General features: G+C 46.4%; 1 protein-coding gene across 3 annotated transcripts in view; it reads left to right on the plus strand.

The window, feature by feature from the left end:
- Positions 1–1161: 1161 nt before the first annotated feature.
- Positions 1162–24264, plus strand: part of LOC115094422 (interaptin-like) — a 49219-nt gene continuing 26116 nt past the window's right edge. The window contains exon 1 of one of the 3 annotated variants that reach the window (XM_029607462.1): positions 1162–1717. In XM_029607462.1, coding sequence (XP_029463322.1) covers positions 1602–1717 — 116 coding nt within the window. In that variant the 5' untranslated portion in view covers positions 1162–1601. Of the gene's footprint in view, positions 1718–15927; positions 17692–24264 lie in introns of those variants that run through there. The other 2 variants (XM_029607464.1, XM_029607463.1) reach the window with 2 other exon arrangements.

A 24264-nucleotide genomic window follows, 5' to 3' on the forward strand; every position in this document is an offset into this window, starting at 1 on the left:
GGAGTGAGTAACAGGAAATAGATCTACTCTTTTGGGAGCTGCCAGGTATTTGCCACCTGGACTGGCCACTGTCAGAGACTGGATGCTGGGCTCCATGGACCTTGGTCTGACCCAGCATGGCGCGTCTCATGTTCTTGTTTGCTTACCACACATGCATTACACTTGGCTGAAAATCGGTGCTGTTACTGATGCCCTCAACCCCTCATGCCCGTGAACATTTTTTTCCCACCACACTCCTGCTGCACTTTCTAAAGCTTTCTTTGATTCCTGTCGCAAGAAGATTGAGATTAAGCGGTTTTTTTTGTCCTTTAACCTCAGGTTGTTGGTGTTGGTATGGAATTTAGGAAGGAATCCATCTGGTAAGAGGCCGCACACAGTAATGTGCATTCCCGTGCGTTATTAGTGATGAGGCCCTATTAGAAATCATGGCAGGCCTGTTAATGCACATTGCACCTTAGTAAACAGACCCCGGATTTCATTCTGGTAGATTTGGGGTTTTTATTTTTAGCATTTGGGGGGGGGAGAGGGGGTGGGGGAAATGACAGGCTTAAAGGTCATGTTCTTTAGAAAGAACATGACCTTTAAGTCTATCATTTCCCACCCGCCACCCAATAAAACCCACCCTTCTGTTTCACAAATGCTAAGTAGGCTTCACTTTAAATTCCAAGCAGCTCTCCTTATATTTTAGATTGCCATCTTCCGAGTATTAAAATGACAATTCTGATTAAAATGCTTACCTGCTCATGTGTACCTGGCCCTCTTTTTCAGGTAAGCTAAAATTAAATCAGTGAAGGAGAAGCCTTCAGGCTAAACGTGAAAATGCCCGTCTGCCCCATGATTTGTGGGCTTACAGTCCTATTTTACTTGCATGGTATGAGGCTGGCATGGGTCTCTGCTAAGCAGGAACAGCTTTCAAAAATCTTAATTCTCATAACTGCTTAAGAATGAGGAGAAAAAAAAATTCTGAATGGAAAACGAGGGATTACCGGCGATTATAGTTTCATTGCCAACCAAAGTTATTTTTATGATGCTGCTCGTATTGTCCCCTTCACTTGAACTCGACAGGCGTTACGGTTTGCAGGCGGGGCCCTCCCCCTCCCTCTGACGAGAGACTTAAAAGTCCGAGCCCGTGATCCGATCCCGCAGCTCTGCCTGCCCGGGGCTGCCGCTAGCGTCTGCAGACACTTCCTGGTCACCCTCCAGTGAGCTCTGCGGCGGCGGCAGGGGGGGAGACCAAACGAGGCAAGCACCGAGTGACAGAGAAAAAGGGGAAGGTCAGGGAGAGATCGAGAGGAGAAAGAAGCACGGACGGAATAAAGGCGGAGACGCAGAAGGAAGAGAAACCTTTATTGTACCCTTCCCGGGACGCTTCGCATTCACTTGCCTTCTTTCTGCTTCCGATCAGACCCAGAGGAGCAGATTTCTTTCCCCCCTCTGTTGCATTTATTCAGTGACCTTCTCCACCCCGATACTTTTTTGTATTTACTGACTTGCAGGCACAGCTTCGCGCTAGCGCATCTGCATCTGCTCTTTGCGCTGGGCACGTGTAAGCTCGGTGCTGGGTCCCTCCCAGTGACCGCTCGCCGCTGCAAGTTGGGAGGATGGATGCAGCAGGGCCCTTCCTGCCGTTCCCGGGTGGCCAGAAAGCGGAAGGACTGCCCGAGGAGGGGGAGGATTGCACCCGGTGCCACCCCCAGGACGCCTTTCCTTTAAGCAGGTAGGAAGCGGGAGTTTTGGACGCGCGGGCTTCCTTCCATATAATTTGGAGGTAGGTGGGACCCAGGCAGACGTCTCCAGCCCGTCAGATACGGAGCAAGGGACCCTCAAGCAGGCGACCCCTCTCCCACCTCCCTCAGTAATCAGCCCCCGCGTCTGGTTTCAGGGAATTCACAATGAATATTCAGATTTGAGTATAGTTTAATGTGCATATTTCGGTTATCCTGGAAAACATTCCTCGTCGAAGGTCCCATGAACTGAGTTTGGAAACCCTATTCCAGGTAAACTTTCTGCCCTTGACAAAGATTCAGAGGGTTAAGTCCAACTTCACCAATAAAATAAAAGCAGGGCACAATCAGAATGAAAATAATTAACCGAAATAACTTTTCTTTAAATCAAATTTGATCATATTATGATCACTATTGCCAAGCAGCCCCACCATCGTTACCTCTCTCACCAAGTCCTGTGCTCCACTGAGAATTAGATCTAAAATTGCTCCCTCTCTCGTCGGTTCCTGAACCAATTGCTCCATAAAGCTATCATTTATTCCATCCAGGAACGTTATCTCTCTAGCGTGACCTGTGATACATTTACCCAGTCAATATTGGGGTAATTGAAGTCTCCCATTATTACTGCACTACCAATTTGGTTAGCTTCCCTAATTTCTCTTAGCATTTCACTGTCCATCTCACCATCTTGACCAGGTGGACAGTAGTATACCCCTATCACTATAGTCTTCCCCGACACACAAGGGATTTCTACCCATAAAGATTCAATTTTGTATTTAGTCTCATGCAGAATGTTTATGCTGTTGGACTCTATGCCATCCCGGACATAAAGCGCCACACCTCCTCCCGAGTGCTCCTCTCTGTCATTGCGATATAATTTGTACCCCGGTATAGCACTGTCCCATTGGTTATCCTCTTTCCACCATGTCTCTTTCACTTACACCTCTGAGCGCTTAGCCAATTGGTGATGCTGGGTTTCCCAACGTCAGACTTTCACCTACTGAGCTCAACCACTTAACAACTGAGGAGTCTGTGGCCAACATACCCATGGTAAAATTACCGTGTATATTGATAACATTATAATGGTCTGGAATGGTAACTAACAGGGTCATTCTTTATTCTGCAATGGGCTGTTATCACGTGCATTAGGGCCGCATTGTGGCGATGCCATGCAAATTAGGGGAGGAGTGTGGGCAGGGTTATGGCCCGGCAGCACTGCTGGTGATAATGTTTTCCACATTATCGCTGGCAGCACCATGGGAAATAACATTACCTTTTCCCGTGGCACTGTGGGGGCGATAGTGTGAGGTGTGGCCCATGCATCTAGGGGTTAATCTGCTGAAAGTATTTTTTATTAATGCAATCAATAATAATTCATTTAAGTTTTGGTTTGGGATTCATGAAATTAAGTCCATTAATGTTTGGACGTCACTTTAGTGCAGGGCCACACTTGTGGTTCTCGCCTTCAGTAGGGGTTGGGAGGATCGGCCTCGGAGCGCCAGTTTGGGTGGGGGGGGGATCGTCATAGTTTCAGATGGAGGTGCTGACAGTCTCAGGATATATACATATATATTTTTTTTTTTTTTTATTGCGATGCTAGAAAAAAAAAAAGGCAAAAAAAAAAAAAAAAGAAATCTCATAAAACATGCATGCCCTCACCCAGATTTCTTTTTTATTAAACAATAAAAAATGAAACTTTTCAATGCTAACAATAAAAAAAAAAAAGACAATAATAAAAAACAATTCCCTTCTGATTAAAAATGCTGCCAGTGCTGTTCCTTTACACCTGGCACTGCTACCTTTTCACTGCCTACTGCGGCAGCAGCACACCTGGAGCCCCCACCATCCTCCAGCAGCCTGCCTACTGTCATTTGCAAAGGCCCGAAATGATGCACTGGCGCGCTATGGGATATCGCTGATGATGCTGGGTCAGAGCATCAGCAAACCAGGGATAATGGAGATCATGTTCATGGTAGTCGTGCCGCAAAAAAAAAGGAGAAGATGGGCCAGTTGTGGCCCACGGGCCGTAGTTTGCTCACCCCGCCTTCGAGTTTGAAGATCGTGTAGTACAGTTTAGCAGTGCTATAGAAATGAAATGTAGTAGTGGTAAAATGTGTTAATACTTTGATTCTCCAAACAGAAAATAGCTCAAGATATTTACTTGCTGATTGCTGATTAGAAAGTATGGCTGCTGGTGGATTTTTCCCCGTGAGAGGGAGCCGTTACGGACACTGATGTTTTAGTTGAATCAGATGAACCAGCAAGGAAGATTTATTGATAGAGATTATGGCCAGAATGAACCAGCAACATGGGAAGTAACCGAAAACAGAGTTAATTCATAGGGTTAAAGCAAAAGAGAAAAACACGTTTGTGAGATTTATAACCAACTCAGAGTATTCCAAAAAGAACAATAATGGATGTTGCTGCATTTTGTACCCTATGTTAAAGGATTGTATGGGGAATAAAAGTATATATATATTGTACATTAGGATTATCTATATCTTGTCTTTGTTTTCACTCTGTTATACATGCTTTGGTCAATCTCTTTAGAAAGGCGGTCTGTAAATCCTGTAACTAAAATATGCAAACAATCCTAAATTTATCTTCCAAAGACAAAAGAACGTGAAAGCTGATTTGGCACCCAGTTTATACAGGGCTTTCACGGCCAAGTCTCATTAATGTCTTGCAGAGGAATTTAGTGGGCTTCCACCCACGTGGGCACTGTAATGTTTGTGGATTCATTACATTAGATTATCACACTCAATGTGAGAATGAAAATAATATTGGGATTCATGGTTCTACTGTACCATTCAGTTTGTGGTGTAGCTCATTTTTATCTTTTGTGGGCAGAGGGATGTTGAGTGTACTATGAGAAATCTAATTACTTGGCATCAGTTGAGAAGAAACGATTGAGGGCACTCTGTAGCAGGTCATGGGTGGGCGGTATTCATTTGTAGGAGAAGAAAAGATTAAATCAGCATCTGGGGTGATGAGAGGTTAAATCATTTATCGGCTAGAGAGATTTTTGGGGGGATTTTTATATTTGCATCAGTATAAGTTAATATTAACATTTCCATGTTTGAAACAAATGTGAATACAGAAATGGATCGAGTGCTTTAATGGTAAAGAATCATTGATTTTGGGTGACATCAGATAAGTTTGAAGACATTTTGTGATTAATTAATGCTTTTTGGCTCTTATAATATTTATAAAAGTTGTCACTTGATAAAGAGCCAGCTGGTGTTTTCATTTTCATATGCTGTTGCTGGCCACTTTTTTTTTTTTGACAGTTTTTATCAATTTGTTGAATAAAAAGGTCTTTCCTCGTAGACTTCACTGTTTAACAGAGTGCTGGTTGTTTTTCTTCATGTTGTGACACCTCTGTGTTTGTTCTTACACTGCTTGCTCCTTCAGGGCCAATTTCTGTTTATCTTATTGGCTGGGTTTCATAGAGACTGGAGTCTCCAGGAATAACGGATGGATTAAACTTAACCTACCCTCCACTTATTAATTTTTGGTGCCAGCCAGGTCCAATCGCCCTGTACCAGAACAGATTTTTGGACTACAGTCCAAAGGGGCAGGGCCCCGTTTGGGAGGAGTTGGGGAGGATTGTGGTTCGCAATCATATTTTAGCAATCTGAAATAATCTCAGTGATCATGAACGGAAAAAGCCTGTCTCTCTGGTAGCTCTTTGGATGGCCTTCTGCCTTTTGTGTGGTGACCATCACAATCTAAATATCAACCATTTAAGATCGCATTAGTGTTTAAGATCGCATTAGTGTTGTCAGAAAGCCAATCCAAAGCATTAGGCTTGCATTACAAACCTTAAAAATCAGATACAGGGCCAGCCTGATGGCTTGGTTGTAGTTTTGCCTACCGCCCTGCAGAAAGCAAGAGTTTGAGTCCCGAGCTTGCCAGGCCGGGGGCTTACGCATTTTGCAGAGGCAGAGCTCACAGCTTTAAGGAGAGAGAGAGAGTCCCAGCCGACGTTTAGTGGTTACACTCAGGGCGCATGTGTACCGGGTTCCAGAGAAAGCCACAGTCTTCAACCGTGATGGCTGGGCTAGACAAGAAAAGGGTTAAAAAAGGTGACACCCCTTCCAGATGAAGGCTCACGCTACGGTAGCCCCAGTAGAAGTTGCCTCCAATCAACCTAGAGGTCCAAAAGATGCAGAAGGAAGCTGCCTGACCCCCAAAATGATCAGATAAAAAACCAAAGACATTTCCCTGATTTTAACAGTGATAGGAAGCAGCAGGTGGCATGAGGCTTTCCTTGGATTCCTGGGTCAGCCCTTGTTGGATTCATGCTTCATTACAGTACAGGTGGGACCCTCCCTGCCACCCTTTAATGTTACAGTGCTGCTTCCTTATCCAAGCAATAAAATCATGTGCTGTGGACAGGGAGCTGTAAGGATCTGTTCAGGTTACATTCCTGATCTTAAGGATTCAGGAGTGGCCACTTAAGACCTCCCTCCCCCACTTACCCCCTGCCCCGGAGTAGCTGAGGTGCTTCCCAGGGGCCCTGAGTTCAGGATATGAACACTGGTGCAGCAAACCCGAGGAGAATCTCTGTGGTTCGTCTGCAGCCTGGAACTGTGTTCTGTTGCCTGTTAGTGAGTCAGTAAGACAAAGGTCCTGCAAGCCTGACACTAGTAATTATAACTTGCTAATGAACATGCAGATTGGCATACCTAGCACTGGAAGGGCCATGGCTACACGGTGAGGCACTTCCAGTTTTCACGTGGCTTTTGTGCTTTCTGTGACTGCCGCCAGGTCTGCCTGTTGCAAACACATTTTTCTGAATCTGTGTGAAGAACCTCTCCTTACAAAAGCACACATAGGCATTGTGCACAAGGCATAATTTACTATCACATATGCGGTGGCTTTCTTTTTTCCACAGAAGAGTGCAGTAACAAGGAACTGGCTTGGGAATCTAACGAACAATGCTCAGAATCTCCCAAAGGCAGGAAACGAGGCTGCCTGTCCCCTCAGCTTCCTCAGCCACCACGAACCAAGATTTCTGTGACTTTTGGATATATAAGAAATGATGCCATTGAATTGTATGGAGGGAAGGGATGCATAGCAGGATGGTGCTTTGATTTAGGGGGGTGAGTGTCTTTCTAGCAGGGTCTTCCTACCTTAGCCGTGAGGGCGAGATTGACAGCACTTGCTCCTTTCCAGCTGCACTATGTTACAGATAAGGAGGCAGCTACAAAAGACAGTGGTAGTGCCTTCTAACCTGCAGCAGGCCGATACAGAAAGAAACGTGGGAGAGCGGGTGAGTGCCCGCTCTCCCGGCACGCACACAAGCCAGTGTCCTGTGTGCGTGATACAGCAAATAAAATTATGCTAATTAGGGCCTGCGGTAAAAGGAGGCGCTAGGGACACTAACGCGTCCCTAGCGCCTCTTTTTGGACAGGAGCAGCAGCTGTCAGCGGGTTTGACAGCCGACGCTCAATTTTGCCGGCATCAGTTCTCGAGCCCGCTGACAGCCACGGGTTCAGAAACAGGACGCCGGCAAAATTGAGCGTCCGGTTTTCAACCTGCTGATTTTTAAATTTTTTTTTTATTTTTTTATTTTTAATTATTTTTAACTTTTGGGACCTCCAACTTAATTATCGCCATAATTTTACTTTCAGAAATTAGCGCCTACCTTTGGGTAGGCGCTAATTTCTGAAAGTAAAATGTGCGGCTTGGCTGCACATTTTGCTTTCTGAATCGCGCGGGAATACCTAATAGCGCCCTCAACATGCATTTGCATGTTGAGGGCGCTATTAGGTTCGGCGGGTTGGACGTGCGTTTTCCGCCCCTTACTGAATAAGGGGTAAGGGAAAACGCGCTTCCAGTTGTATCGGCCCGTATGTTACAGATAAGGAGGCAGCTACAAAAGACAGTGGTAGTGCCTTCCTTGCTATGTAGAGCTTGTAATAGAAAAGTCGGATGCTGTGTTGGCACCTGAGAGTGCTTTTTGTTCTTGATACCCTGGGATTCCTTATCCCTTTACCTTTCTTTCTAAAATAAATGGCAGAAGGATTTAATTCAGATTTTCTTTTTCTTTAACAACATCTGTATTTTTCTCTGCAGTGGAAAAGCAGAAAGAGCTGAGGTTTTTCTTTTTGGGGTGGCGATCTATTGGCGGGGGGAGGGGGGGGCGACCTGGTCCTGAGCTGCGTGTTTCTGGACCCTTCCTCTTTTCTTTTCCCAAGTCAAACAGCTGAACTTTGTAGCCTCTTCGGTCTCGCTGTGCTGTCAGCTTTGCTCCTTTTCTGTGGGCGCGCACAAAACGAAAGCTTCCCGTGCAGGCTGAGCCCTGCTTTTCCAGTGGAAGCTGCGATACCTGTTTCTGGATCACATGAGAGTTAGCTGACAATGGTGAGGTGTTTGAGTGTTCCCTTCTTCAGATGTGACACTGTATAAATACAGGTTCTTAGGGAGGAGGAACTGTGATCAACCAGCGAGCGCCCTGAGCAGTCCCTTCCATCACCAGCTCTGATGTGCAGCCCCGTACAGATTCGTTTTTGTATTCATTTTAACTGATAGTATATTTTGAAGCTTATGTTATTCTCATAGAGGACCTGCTTTAACGCACCTTGAGTTTATAAGAAAGACATGATATAAGTCTGATTTTTTGGAATTTCTAAAATCTTTATTTAAAATTGCTTATAACCCGCTTATCGCAACAGCACTCATTGTAAGCGAGGAACCTAGTACATAAACATAGATTAAAACAAAAATACAAACATCAAGATAAATATAAATCATAGAGAAATTATAAATACATAAAATCTGTCTTATTAATATTATTCATGTCTGTTTATTATGGCACCTTAAACTGTGCTTTAGAAGAGTGGTTTCTGAACTTGTCCTGGAGGCATGCCTTAACCAGTCTGCTTTTCTGGATATCTGTAATAAATATGCATGAGATGCATTTGTATATATTGGAGACCCAGTGTATGCAAATCTGTCTCATGCATATTCATTGTGGCTATCCAGAAAACCTGACTGTTTGGAAGTGCCTCCAGGATGGGGATGGGAAACACTGCTTCAGAGGTCAATTTTCAGTTTCCTTGTGCAATTTGCAGGTGCAGTGTATAATATTTGAAAAGCAAATCCTCTGACACTAACCCCACCGTCTTTCATCCTTGGATGTAGAGGTGAATTTACAAACTGTCTTTTTATGCAGGTAAATTTGCCTGTGTAATAAGCCTTGGATAATTATTGTCTTAGTATTTAAAACATATAGGTTGGCTCAGTGGCAGAGCCGTACACTGCCAGTTGGAGGGCCTGGAATCGATTCCCAGGCCTGGCTTCTGCTCCTTGGGCTAGCTGGAGCTGGGGATACTGTCTAGGTGGCATTCATAGCTCCCGAGGGAGGGAGGCTTTGCTGTTGACCAGACTTAGGGTTCACATTAGCCGGGTTTCAGCAGGAGCTGTGGCTTAAGGCTTTAGGCTCCTGGCTGTTGCTGTGATAGCTGGGAAGAGATGATATAAAAATAGGGGGATATCCTGGGTAGTTATGAATAAAGGCTCTTGGCACCGTAACCCAAAGGAGGCAAATTCTGATTGAACTGTGATGTCCAAAGGAGCAGGAGGAACCTGCCGGGTCTAAGGCTTGGCCTAGTGGTTGGAGAGCGGGAAGGCAGCTTCAGATCCTGCTTTTCCCACTCACACTCCCTGTGAGCTTGAACAACTCTCTTTGCCCTCCATTGCCTCAGGTACCAAAGCAAACTGTAAGCCCTCTGGGGCCATGACCTACCTTCAGTACCTGAATCATAACTTGCCTAGAGCAGATTTGGAAATGCGGATAATTAAATCCAACTCTGCCTGGAGTGTTGCTCTGGAAGCCGTCATCCTCCTTGTTGAGTGCACAAATAGCTAAGCATGGATAGGTGGAAAAAGATCCATCTATGGTTGTGTTTGCAAGGGGCGTTACAGCTGAGTGATTCACATAACGCACAGATTTATCTAACGTACCTGCCCAGCCCAGTTATGCTCATGGTAAGGATGTCATGTTGTGCTGGTGTAATGATGCTTCACACGTAAACATTGTTACATGTGATGGCTTTGTCGTTACCCTAGATTATGTGAGTTGACAGGTTGGCCTGTCTGAACCTTGTTCTTTAGATCTGTGCTAGAATTTCTGCTTTATGTACCCCTTAATAATGCACTCTGACTCACTCATGCTTGACTTGTATGAATAAGGGCCCTACAGGTTTATCCTGTCCCCCTTTCACAAAATCTGCACGCCCCCAACCCTGCACCTTTCAGCTTCAGAGCTGAGACCTACTGCCAAGCGTTAAGGCTGGGATTTACCTCTGAGGTTTTGGGCTAAGCTCAACCTCTCTTGTCTTTTGCTTTATTTGTCTGTTTCCATAGTGAGAGGAACGTAGAGAGATAAATACTTGTTTGGCAGATAGGGGGAAATTCTGCTTCTGTAGACAAAGTGCTGAAGGCTTAAACCTTTTGTGGTATTGACTTCATGCTACTTTTTATATAAACAGAATTGGGAAAGTCCCTTTTGAAAGTAGCGACATTCGTCTTAAAAAAAATAAAACAAAAAAATCCCAAACCTTGCTTAGCACCCTAGCAGTACTCCCCAGTGCAGAGAGGTGCAATGGCCCGGCCAGGATTTTCTTAGTGCTGGAAACTTAACTCCAGGGTTAGAAATGGAATTAAGTTTCCAGTGCTACTGCATTGGCACTTGAAACCAGTAAAAATGAGAAACTGTGAAAGCCACTTCGTGGATAAGTACTGACTTACCTGTCTAAGTGGCAAACCTCACCAGATAAAGTCAGTACTTATTTATCTAAATGGCAGCAGCTGCCGCTGCACACTCTGCCTGTCGGGGACGAAAGCCAGCACCCAGGCTCTCAATGCACACAATACTGTACCGGCCTGCAGGTGTGTAGAAAAAAACGAGTGAGTTTGGTTAGCGGAATGACCACATCTGAGCTGGAAATCGCAGCTCTAGTTCTTCCATTAGCTGAAGCAGGCAATGGCAAATTTCTCTCGCTGCTGCCTACCCATTTTTAAGGCACCGCACCACAAGAGAGAAGGGAATGGATGCCGGCTAGATGTGCGTGTGTGTGGGGGTGGAGACAGAGATGCTGCTGTGCTGAGCAGGAAGTGAAGGGAAGGAAGAGGAGGATGCTGGGGGAGAGAGAGAGAAGGGATGCTGAGTACTGTGGACAATGGGGAAGGGGATGCAGGACTTGGTGAGAGGAGGAGGATGGTGCCAGTGCTGCTGCCCATAGGCAGGGGTTTAAGGTGGGGAGGATATGCCTAGGGTGCTTGATACCTTTTGCACCTGCCTTGGGACGTCACAGGGCAGGGTGCAGGCCCACGCAGAGGCAATCCAGAGGCTTCGTCTTTGCAAAGTAATTCTTGTAGCAGAGGGGCTCCTTAAAGTTGCGGTACTTACCTCTTTTTCTAGCTATGGTCAAATGGAAGGTGTGAGCTATGAGTTGAGGATGGTCCCTTCTTGGCCTTTTGGCTGAGGTTGAGAACCTGTACAATATGGGGGGGAGGGGAGGTTGTTAACACATTGCTACCCAATACCATTGGTGATAACCCTGGCCAAAGTGGGATTAACGCTTCCAATTACAACCCCCCACCAAACCCTTATGTAAAGTATTTTAGGGCAGGGACTTGATACACCCGGCATCTCTTAGTTTTTCAAATTTCTTGTGTAACTTTGCAAATTTTAGATACTTTTTTCTCTGGTGTTCTACGCTGTAGGGACCCTTTGCCTCTGGAACACACGATATTGATTGGAATGTTTCAGTATTGGGGGTGGGGGGGTGGGGGGGAGGGTCCTGAGGAGCAGTGGTGGTTTTCTTCCAGGTCACCAACCTGGAACCTGTTTGAACTTGCTTCCTTTTCCCCATTGGGGATCAAGTGGAAGGTGTATGTGTGTGTGTATGTATGTATGTATATGTATATGTGTGTATATATATATAATTTTATTTAGAAAGTTATTCCAGCACCTAGGGAGTGCCAGGCTGGCCCATTCCCCCAAAGGGTGGGTCCAGGCAGGGGGACTCTGGGAGGTCTTGGAAGGACAAGATGTACATGTTGGAGGGAGTCTGAGGGAGAGGCAGCGTAAGGGGGCCGCACGCCGCCTCGGGTTTTCCAGCTGAAACGCAACGGCAAGTTCAAAGGGCCAACCTAGGAAGATCCAGCCCGGCGAGAAAAGGAGATTTTTCTGGGTCAACCCCAGCCAGGTGAGTAACTGCGGAAACCTGAGGCGGATTCTCCCAACAGTCTTGGGGGCGGTCTGATGACCAAAGATTAATAAGAGAGCCCAGAGTTAATTTGCAAAGCGACGTACGCAGCATAAGAACTGTGTCTGCAGATGTGATTTTGATTTCCTGGAGAACTCTCGGTTTGGAGTTTTTGCCCTGGGACATCTTTTTGGTTTTTGTTACCTGCTTGAACTTTTGAATTCTTTTCGGTCCCACAATTTTTCAGCTTGGAACACATCACCTTGAGTACAGGCTGTTTATTTGGTGGAGTGTCATCCCCTTAGGGCCCTATAGGTTTATCCTATCCCCCGGAATCCACATCCCCCCAACCCTGCACCAAGAGAATTGGAAATGCTGTCAGATATCGGCACACATCTGAAACTTTCTAAGCGCTCTGTCTGCTCGGAGCCCAAGATATTTTCCTCCCAAGCTGAGAGACTTGTTATGGCAACAGATGTGATTGAAGTTTGTATCAACCGGGTTGGAAGAGAGTACTTATTGGCTGGTGTTAGCAACTGGAACTTTATAGTCTATATGAGACCTGCATCTGAATTTGTGAGTGATTTGCTTTCTTTTTCAATTTTTTTTTTTATTAATAACCTTTCTTATAATAAATCAGTGGTGAACATTAAAAAATATACACAATAAGATTAAAACATAAAAACAAAACAATACATCAAAGCAAATAAAATCAAGCAAAAACACCAATCTAATAATACTTTACCCCTTAAAACTGTAAACGGACTGTAAATATTTTCTTTGCCATTTTTTTCTCATTAAGGAGACTGTCAGGCCGATTCAGTATGGTGCGCTCAGGCCGAGCACACCGTTAGCCCCCTGTTTGGACGCGTGTTTTCGATGCACTATTATTACCCCTTATACAGAAAGGGGTAATAGCGCGTGGAAAACGCGCGGCCAACACCCCCCGAAACTAATAGCACGCTCAACATGCAAATGCATGTTGATGACCCTATTAGTTAGTCACGCTCAATACAGAAAGTGAAATGGGTGGCCAACCGCACATTTTACTCTCAGAAATTAACTCCTGACGGCACTGGGCAAGTGTACAGAAAAGCAGAAAAAACTGCTTTTCTGTACACAGACTTGATATCAAAGCCCCAAAAATAAAAAAAATCTGCCCACGGCCCGTGGGTTGGAAAACGGATGGTCTGACTTCTGGACTGGTGGACGTGTCTTCTCCTGGCTAGATCCTGGTACAGCTTTGGACCCTTTCTCCTGCTTAGACCCTGGACTGGACACGGACCTCGTCTGTGTATCGAACCCTCGGACCAGCTTTGGACTCTTCTATGACTCCGTCCTCAAACTGCTATGACCTGCTGGAGGCGCCAGCCGTCTGGAATCCACGACCTGCAGGAGGCGCCTGCATCCAGACCTTTCTACAGTCTTCAGAGGAGTCTCCTAAGTCCCAGCGGCCGGACTCCTACAGGCTCCTCCTGGGGGGGTTACGTGTTTCCAGGGTGAAGTCTTCATTCAACTTTCTTCTGTCCTGCGGCCTCGCCCTTCGACGGTAGCTGTCTACCTCGAAACAGGGGTCCACTTTCACAATACTAACTGAGGCACATTTTAGTGAGATGGGCACCTTTCTTTCTGCGAAGGATAGATTAACTATAGTGGCGAGGAGAACAGGTACTGTTTTTAGTACTTTTAAAGGTGATGCATTATTGGGATGAGTTGCAGGATTCATATTCTTTAGAATCAGTTTGCTTTACATTTCACCATCACCATAGGGACTAACAGAGTCATTTTATCCCTCCTGAAAAAGAACTACAACGATATAAATCTAATTTATGTGTGTGTGTGACCAAATGAACTGGCTGGTTATACACAGGGATGGTTCTATTATTAGGCAGAGTGAGGCAGTCACCTCAAGCGGCAAAATTCTGGGGGGGCAGTGAGTGCTCCCCAAAACATCCCTGCGGCAGCCACCTCCCATTCCATCTAGACGCCTGCAGAAGGAGAAAGACCTAAGCGGGTGCAGTATAATGAAATGCCTGCAGGGTTCCCTCACCCCGTTGGCAGGAAGAAGACCCTTGCTGCAGCGCTATATAATGATGTGCCGGTGGGATTTCCACCCTCCACCATCAGGACAACCCTACATGGTAGCACTGTAAGGAAGGTGATGGCGGGGTTCTCACCCTCCACTGGTAGAAGGCAGAAGACCTGCTGGTTAAGAGGGGAGGAGAAGGAGAGAAGGGGTAGTGAGTGAGAGGGAAGGGAGGTGTGAAAGAGGGGAAGAAATTATAGAGGGTTGTGAGTGAGAGGGGAGGGAGAGGAGGGAAGGAAATCAGGAAGGGAAGTAAAAGGCATATGAGGGAGGGAAGGAAAAGGGGATGGAAAGAGAGACAGGTCGATCCAGTAAGGCCGCGGTAAAAACAGTGAGGTAGTGTCAGGCGCACCCTTCCTCCCCGCACGCACAGTTCTCTTCACTAACTCCCCGATACTCTCCTCTAATCGCATGCAAATGCATGCCGCGGCTGTGAAGCGTTAGGGAAGGGTTATGCCCGCGCAACCCATTTTACTGTATAGGCGCTGTAACAGCGCCTATACAGTAACCTGGGTGCGCTGGTACCTGTCATTTCAAATGACATTTGAAATGACAGGCACCAGGAAGTGTAAAAAAGTTTAAAAAGTGTAAAAAACAAAAAACCTGTGTGTTATATAAAAAAATAAAACAATTTTAAATACCTGTCGGAGGGCCGTGGGTCCCGGTGGGCGGCGGGCAGCCATCAGCGGCATCCGGTAGTCCCTTCTCCCTTCCTCCCTCCCTCCCCTGCCTGGATGAGCGCCAAAATCGCACGGGCGGGTCGGCAGCGGGGGGGGGCGGCAGCGGGGTCCGGGGGGGCAGCGGCAGCGGGGTCCGGGGGTGGCAGCGAGATCCGGGGAGCCAGCAGCGGCAGCATGTTCGATCGGGCAGGCAGCTAGGTGGCAAAGTAAAGATGGCCGCCTGCACGGGAAAATCGTGCAATTGGCCGCTGAAGACGTGACGTCACACCCCGTGACGCCAAACGTCGTGACGTCACGTCTTCAGCGGCCAATTGCACGATTTTCCCGTGCAGGCGGCCATCTTTACTTTGCCACCTAGCTGCCTGCCCGATTGAACATGCTGCCGCTGCTGGCTCCCCGGATCTCGCTGCCACCCCCGGACCCCGCTGCCGCCTACCCGCCGCTCCCGGATCCTGCTGCCGCCCCCCCCCCCCCCCCCCCCCCCGCTGCCGACCCGCCCGTGCGATTTTGGCGCTCATCCAGGCAGGGGAGGGAGGGAGGAAGGGAGAAGGGACTACCGGATGCCGCTGATGGCTGCCCGCCGCCCACCGGGACCCACGGCCCTCCGACAGGTATTTAAAATTGTTTTATTTTTTTATATAACACACAGGTTTTTTGTTTTTTACACTTTTTAAACTTACCATAGCAGGCCCGAGCCTTGCTACTTTTTCGTTTGTTTTTTTTTGCCCTGGTCCCGTCCGGTCTCCTGCAGCCCCGTCCGGTCCGGACGGGGCTGCAGGAGACCGGACGGGACCAGGGCGGGTAAGCAATGTTTTTACCCTACACTACACTACACTACACTACACTAACTCCTACTAGGGGGAGGCGGTAAACTAGCAGGTTAAGGCCGCGGCAGAACAGCGGGTTACGGAGGAGATAATATCAGCGCCCGTTACAGTATCGCAGGGGAATAGCTAATTCCTTCATTATACAGCTTTTTCGTTCATTTACATGCCGGGTGCGGAAAAGGTTATGCGTCTGTTTTCAGAAGCGATACGGACACGTGAAACTGGAGACTGTATCGCCGAATTGCCTTGCGCGCCCGAATTGTGCGCTACGAGCACGTTACAGACGGGCAATCCTCGAGCGGACGATACTGGATCGACCTGAGAGTGAGTTAAAAGAGAGAAAAGGAAAAGAGAGAGAGAGAGTGCATGAGACAAGTAGGAGAAAAGGGAAAGAAGCAGAGAGGGAGCTAGAGATTGTATGAGGGTATGAGAGGGTGTGCCACACACAGACCTCCACCATTCACCAATGTCCCACTTCTCCAGGGCCAGATGCTGGGGAAGGGTGGGAGGCAGGTGCTAGGGTTCCAGAAATATTACCACAAGACACTCTGCCACTCCTCTGGGAACCCTGCCTTCCCCCTTCCTCAGCATTTCAAATCACCAAAAGAGCCAGACTCCCCAGAAATCTCACTCAGCCAAACTCCAAGAGGGAACTCCCCTCTGCCTCCAGCTGTCTCAGTGATTTGACCTGCGCCGCAGCTGGGGGGGGGGAACCATCTTACCCCTTACCTCAGACAACAGATTGCCTTGAGCTGAGCCACCTCTGGTTACGCAACTTTTCTGGTTTTGCAGTGTCACTAATTGCAGAAACAGATCTGAGCGTTCTACCAAAGAAGGAACTTGGCTGCTTTCGGCACAATCTTTTTCGGGATGAGTGCTTTCTGTGGGCAGGGCCAATGAATGGCATGTGGTTCTAGTACTCCAGCAGCCATGCCGTCCATGCTGTGGAAGATCTCACTTGCCCAGCTGCTGAACGGGAGATGTCCAAGGAGTACTGGACTAGTGGCAAAGCATTGCTATTAGGGGGTCCACTTCCCTCTGAGCCTGTACTGAGCAAGTACCCCACCCCTGCCCCGGGGGGCGCTGTGCTGGGAACACATCCGGTATCTTAGGCCGGCTAGCAATGGGTGGCTTAGAAGACGTCTGTAAGCAATAGGGCCTGTGCCAAGATGTCCACCTGCCCTCCTACCGTACCTCTCCTGTATCGAGCTGCAGTCCTGCTGTTCCTTCATCCGATAAGAAGTGGAATGAGATTTAGTCTTTCCTATAGAGACTAAAAGTTCCATGTCAGTGCCTAAACACGAAGTGACCAGGAAGTGGGGAGGGAGAGAGAGAGAACATTTCCCTGGAGAGCACTGTTTGTTTGCAGAAATGAATCAAGCGCGTCTCTTTACAGGCTGCCCTCTGCAAAGGGCAGAGGAAGGGTAAGGTTCAGGCACACTTTCACCACATGGTGCTGCTGATAATGAGGCAATCGTGGAAAATCTCCAAGCTTGCATGCTTTATTGGAAAATCCCTGAAAGGCATTTTTGCAGTCACCTCAGGAGCCAGATCCTGCACGTCACAGATTTTTACACCAAGGTACCAACCTGCAGAAATCAAATATGCGTGAACAGAAGCAAAAGGTGATGGTAAGGTCAAAGGAGGGCGGGGACTGGCAGTTGAGTAGGATCTACAATGACACAGTAGTCTTGGGACAGCCTGCCAGACTGTAGCCGGTGAAGAAATATTTTTTTTTTAAGCCTGGAAGATTCCTCTTGCTCGTGTTTTTTTTTTTGGGTGGGGGCTTCCAGCTCACTGTGAGCTTCTGGAGCGACGGCACTAAGAGCCTTCATGCCTAGCTTCCTGGGGTGTTCCCCTGTTTTTAACTCTCTCTCTCCCTTGCCAATATAGCCCAGCAAGAGCCCTTAGGCAGGGGTTGGTTACAGATCGTGGCTCCCTCGAGTTCCCGGTAGGCGGACCCCCTGAATGCGGCTTCCGGCTGTGACCCCCCTCCTCCCCCTTCCACAGCATCCCCGGCCAATCCGGAGTGCAGAAACGGAATTCTACTGCCCCTGTAAATTCGTGAGGACGGGAGCGCGCAGATCTGAAAGCTACAGGCGCAGCCTCGCACCGATTTCTCTCCCGTTTGCTGATGGAGTACACTCACAGGTATTGTCTGCATGCCAGCCCGAAACCTATTTTAAGCTTATATCAGCTGTTTGTTATTATTGCCTGAAATTTGTAGGGACTATTTCCAGGGGCATTTGGTGGTAACTTTGGCTATAATTCGACATTGATTCGGACTCGTCATTTCATCTGTCAGTGCCACTTGCAGTGTTTTTAACCTTGATTTTTAACTTCTTAATATCTGATGTCTATCATCGATCTATTATTTATGTTATGTTCAACCTATGCTGCTCTGAGTAAATATGGAAAAAGCAGGTTATTACATCTAGACAAATAAGTACAATTTTCTGCACCAACAGAACACGCTCAGTTTTAAAGTAATAGAAGCATTAGAAGTTTCATATACACATACTGCATGTGCTGGGGGGAATCTAGAGTAATACCGCCATCAGGAGAACACAAACATTTTCTTAGTTATATATTCTTTTTTTATTATTCAAGACTCATACGGTGTAAAGATGGAAGTACTATAATAAAACATAGGACAAAACCCAATATTCTTGGACCAGGTCAGCACTGCCATGAATGATACTGCAGTGTGATGTTGGTAAAAATCAAGCATCCGGCGTTTGTTCCGAGACAGAGTTGTGTGGTGAGAAGCAGGTTTAATGTTTCCAGCCCATCCTCTCTCAGAAGAGGATAGAGTGAGGGCTCCACATTTGGACTAGTGTGAGGGACCTGGACAGACGCTGCTCATCTCCTGCGGCCCCACCTTCCCCTCTGGCCAGGCGACGGTGCTGGTCCTTGTCTTCCCTTTTTCCTTCTCCCCTTCCAGGTAGGTGGTGGCCCTCCTTCTTTCCCCTTCCTCTGGACAGAGAGTGGTGCCGCTCTCCTATCCTCTCGGCACAGCTTTCCTTTTCATCAGCAACTTGATTCATGCTTTTGAATGCTGCAGTATAGGGATGAATCTATTGTAAAATCTCAGGAAGCTGAGCTATGATTCCTCATCTGCCCTTCCTGTTTTTTAAACATCATTCTTTTGTTGCTGCTTCAAAGCTGGCAGTGAGACCTGTACTGATGTGACCAGAAAAGGTCCGGAGAGAATGAGTGAACTCACCGAGGAACAGTCCCGATGAAACTCTTCTCCGGGAGGTGGTGTGGGCAACCGTCCAGGCGAGGGCGAACCTCAGCTGCTAAAAGCCCTCCGAGGAGCGGATGGCCTGGAGGCGTCAGGAAGCCCCCGAGGAGCGGGTACAACCAGAGCTCCAAAGCAGGCGGCAACATGGAGTCCGAGTCGAGGCAGGCGGCAAGCACGGCAGAGTCTGAATCCAGGCAAGGTCAAGGCAGGCAAAAGCAGAGACGGTGTCCAGGCAGGGTCAAGGCAGGCGGCAGGCAAAAGCAGAGTCTATGTCCAGGCAGGGTCAAGGCAGGCGGCAGGCAAAAGCAGAGTCGGTGTCCAGGCAGGGTCAAAGCAGGCGGCAGGCAAAAGCAGAGTCGGTGTCCAGGCAGAGTCAAGGCAGGCTCCAACACAAACCAAGGGAGGTACACAACCAGGCAGCCACTCAAGAACCTTATTGCAAGGCATCTGCTGGTTCCTGGGGAGAGGTTTAAATCTCCCCGGGTGCTGACGTCATCTTCCGGGGCCGGCCAGATCTTCCCGCTGCGGCCCCTTTAAGGGGTGGAGCCTGCCGCACTCTCCCCCGATGCTACTCGAGGAAGCGCCAGAGACATCGCGCTGCGGCCCGCGCGATCCGCTACTCCTGGAGAGGGTCCTGCTTGGCTGCATTGCGACGGTAGGGGTCTCGGCCAGGAATCACAACAAGACCTCTTTTCGCCTAGAGCGGGGTTTAGCCTTCCAGTTTTAGTGTCTGCTGAAGACTTCTCCCCCTGGGAGTAGAATGTCCATCCTTACTTTGAGTGAAGCACATGGTAGGATGCTGTCATAATTTCAGATGTATTCACAAAAGTTTGTGCGTTCAGGCATGCTGCTTGAGTGGCCTACTGGATTGGCTACTGTGAGAATCAAGATATTTGGTCTGACCCAATATGGTAGTTGTAGTATTGGAGAATCTACAGATCATGAACTTTAAACTGATGTATCATTATCGATGGTAGGCCTTATGTTTCTGAGAGAGTTTCACTGCATTTGCATATTATAATTAGGGCTTTGTTTTTAGGTGTTTATAGACTATTTTCCAACTATTTAGAGGTTCGTGGAGGGTACAAAAAAACAGTTGAATCAAATATATACAGCAATATTCATATTCCCCCCCCCCCCCCCCGAGTAACCAGCACCAGCACACATTTCCTCAGCTATCAGCGCATGCTACCTACCACCTAGCATGCTTCCTCCCTCCCTCTCAGCCCTATACAACCCAGCTCCACACTTCTTCTCCTACACAACTCCAGCCCTCAGCTTTCTTTCTCTCCATCCCTGACCCTTCAGACTCCCCACCCTTACTCATTCGGCCCTCCTACCACCAGCTCTTATATGCTTGAAGTTGGGAACAGCTATGCAGAGGAGCCAGCAAAAGAATAGAGGCCCACTAGCAGCTGAAAGTAAAGTGGAGTATCTATGGCAAACAAGGGGGAAGGGTGAGAGGGTACAAGGGGCAGTGGTGAATTTATTTATTTTGAATTTAAAATATTTTTATTCAGCAATATTCCACAAGACATTCAAGGCAGATTACAAAGATAACATAAAACATTGAACAAAAACAAAAAACATACATACATACATCAGACTAAAGTAAAATAAAATCAGACATCATTAAATATTCTTCTAGAACCAAAAAGCCTTACAAGAATAAGAATTCTATTTAGTTGGTAATAGTAAAAGCTTCCATAGATAAAAATGGTCTTTAATTTATTAATCTGTCTCTTATCAAAGAGTCAGTGGCCAAGTTTTCCACCGTTGTGGGCTTGTGAAAGAAAATGTGTGCTTCTGAGTTTTTCAGATGTTTATCCAATAAACACCCATCTTTTTTGTGTCATGGTAGAAGCCCTTTTGTGGACGAAAGTTAGGCTTCAGCACATCTATGTTCTGCTTAGTTTGGTGGTCTCAGCCACAAATGGAAACAATATTGACCACTGAATACAGAAAGGGAAAAGACAAAGAGATGGCCTGGCACCCATCTGAGGTGCAATAGCTTAGTAAGCCCGCTACACCTTAGGAACGTGGATGGCTCCTGCCAGCCCCACATTAAAGGACTCAGATCGACAGATTGCAAAAGCAAAAACCCCATGCCGGAAACAAATACCCTTTAAACTTGCTAAATGTCATATTCTGCTTCGCTCAGCCTAAAGTGAAAGGAAGCCAAAATTAGAACGCAACCCTTCTTCTGTATCGCTGAAGCTCGGCCCACACTCAGCCAAACTCATATGAATTACTTGTATGCTTGAGCAGAAGCTTATTTCACAGTGAGGCCCTTTTCTTTAGTTCGTTTGGCATGACTAGTGGAAGTTTATCGCTGAAACTGTCCCCTCTCCTCGTTTTTTTTTTCTGTCCAGTGACAGTGATGCTGGATTGAGAAATCACTAGAGAGGCAATAGCAGAAGGCTGACTGCAGACAAAAGAAGCGCTGCACTGCACTGCAAATCTCCAGTATCCAGGAAGAGAAATAAAACACTGGGGAAAGTATATGGCAGCACTAAGTCAAAGCCCAGCCCAGAGGGAAATTGTCATTCAAGATGATCCCACAACACTCTAGCATCAAAACGAAAGCATGGCGGCAGAAAAAGGCTTTAAAGCTTATCCAGACTTAACTGCTCAGCTCTACCATCCCTACCACACCCTCAGACATCCTCTGTGCTTGTCCCATGCTTTCTTGAATTCACCGCCATTGGAAGGCTGCTCCAGGCATCCCCCACCTTTTCTGTAAGGAAATATATCTGTAGATTAGGAAATGAGCTGGCATGCACCGTGTGTGATTGTATTTTGAGAGCAGCAGCAGGCAGAATATGGAATGGACTGGCTATAGAAACTATATTTTTCTTATCCATGGGAGCATTAAACAATGTTGCACAGTACGTGATATCTAAGTTAACATCTGGTTCTCAGTCAGCTCAAGGCAGTAGCATCCCAGCTCAGTATCCACAGGCCTGAAGCAAGTTGCCAGCTCTGTTTACGAGAGGAGACAGCCTCTGCTTGAATAAAAATATTAGTTTGCCCACTATTTTTCTCCTAAACGCTCTTCTCCAAATCTTCTCAATAACAGTTTAAGGCATGATCTTTCTTTTACACATTGATATGTACAGTTAGGCCAGGATTTAGATAGAGGTGACACAGAAACTGCCCAGGGTACCACATTTTGAAGTCATTAAATACCAGGGCCAAAGAATAGACTCTTCCCGCTTACTTCAGAGCCATGTGCTGACTCCAGCATGCTCTCTGATCTCTGCCTGGGCCCTCTTCTCCTCCCATCCCTCCCTGCCTATGAATGCCAAACTCTTAAATCTGGCCCCGTGTGTAGTTGTGGAGGGACTGAAGTCACAGGCTGGAACTCTTACCAAGAGGGAAGAGAAACTCCTGACTTGATGGTGTCATTAACCTTCTGACCTTCAGACAGACTCATCCACAGGGAACGCACAAGAACAAGTGACATGAAAGTCATTCTGCTGCATAATTGTGATCATCCACTTCTGTTCACTTCCACTAGAGGGCATCCTTGTATCTGCATTGTATTAAAACATTTTCATGGGAGGTATCAGAGACTGTGAGTGGGTCTGAGCACACTGCTGACCATGTCCAGAGTATACAGTCTGCATTAAAAAAAAAAAAAAAAAAAGACTGGAGAAAGTGATAGCATAGTAACAACGGCAGAAAAAGAAGAAATGGTCCATCTAGTCTGCCCGTGCAGGAAAGCCCCATGTTTCTGTTAAGGGCAGTGACTGCCACTCCATGCAGATTATCCCCAAGTCTTATGTTAAGGGTAGTAATAATTGCAAACAAAACCAAGCAACTGTCAAACCCATAACAAAATTACTGCTGGCAACGTTTTTACCGGGTGAGCAGCCTTCCTGATAATTCAGACAGTGCTGCTTGAATGTGCATTGCTTATGGACTTGGTCGTAGAAGCAGTCCTGCGTTTTTTCCCCTAATGTCTGTTAGTATCAATAATTTCACACTATAGTATTTTTTTTCCATAGTAGCCTAGTTTAACATTTAGTTTGACTGTTGTACGTTTGCATTACTTATCTTTGATGCTGTGCATGCAGTGCTTGTAGCGAGAGATTAAGAATATGAGGTGCCTTGCTGAGTCAGACAAATAGTCCACCGAGCCCAGCATCCGCTCTAACATTGGCCAATCCGGATCACCTTAGAAGTACCTGGCAGATCTTCATAAGGAGGGTCCATTTCCTTTTGCCCTCTCCCACAAGTAGGAGGTGACGATCCCCCCAAGTCTATCTGACTAATAATTGTCAAGGACCCGCTTCAAGAAACTTGTCCAAAGTTTTTTTTTTTTTTAAACCAATTATTTATTTATTTATTTATTTGTTTGTTTGTTTGTTTATTACTTTTATGTACCGATATTCATGTAGAAAATTACAAATCACATCGGTTAACAGTATAACAATAACAGGCATGTAAGAATGCTTTACATTAAACAAGGGATAAAATAACTTGGAGCAAAGGAACTGGGATAAAAGAAAACGAATAAAATGAATAAAACAAATAAATAGGCTCTTTCGTGGAGCCAGAGATTAACTGGCTAAACTCTATTAGCCACTAGCCTTGACTACATCCCCCAGCAACAAATCTCACAGATTAGCTGTGCATTGACTGAAAAAAAGACCTTCTTTAAATTAGTTTTAAATCTGTTACCAGAGTAAATAACTGTTCTATTATCTTCTTCCACACTAAACATAATTTTATCAACTTGTGTCGTATTTCCCCTCAGTCATCTCTTCTCCAAACCGAAGAGCCCTGAACAGTTTAGTCTTTCTTCACAAGGAAGCCGTTCCATCCTCTCTATCATTTTTGCACAGAATTTTTATTCATTGATATTCCAGTGCAGTTTGTTTGCTGCAGCACTTTATCCTTCTTTATTCTATATTTTTGATGATTAAAAATGGATATCCATCCCATTGCAAAAGCATCTTAAGTGACTCACAGTCAAAATATTAAAATACAAAATAATACCTAGCCACCCTATATTACATCTGTACCATTTTTAACATATAGCGCCAGCCTACCATCAGCTTGATCTGCTCTCCCATCTTGATGTCTTTTGTACCCCAAGAACATAAGAACATGCCATACTGGGTCAGACCAAGGGTCCATCAAGCCCAGCATCCTGTTTCCAACAGTGGCCAATCCAGGCCATAAGAACCTGGCAAGTACCCAAAAACTAAGTCTAACCTTTGTTACTGTTGATAATAATAGCAGTGGATATTTTCTAAGTCAATTTAATTAATAGCAGGTAATGGACTTCTCCTCCAAGAACTTGTCCAATCCTTTTTTAAACCCAGCTACACTAACTGCACTAACCACATCCTCTGGCAACAAATTCCAAAGTTTAATTGTGCGTTGAGTGAAAAAGAACTTTCTCCGATTAGTTTTAAATGTGCCACATGCTAACTTCATGGAGTGCCCCCTAGTCCTTCTATTATCCG

This window comes from Rhinatrema bivittatum, chromosome 6 (assembly GCF_901001135.1).
Source record: "Rhinatrema bivittatum chromosome 6, aRhiBiv1.1, whole genome shotgun sequence".
Taxonomy (NCBI): Eukaryota; Metazoa; Chordata; class Amphibia; order Gymnophiona; family Rhinatrematidae; genus Rhinatrema; species Rhinatrema bivittatum.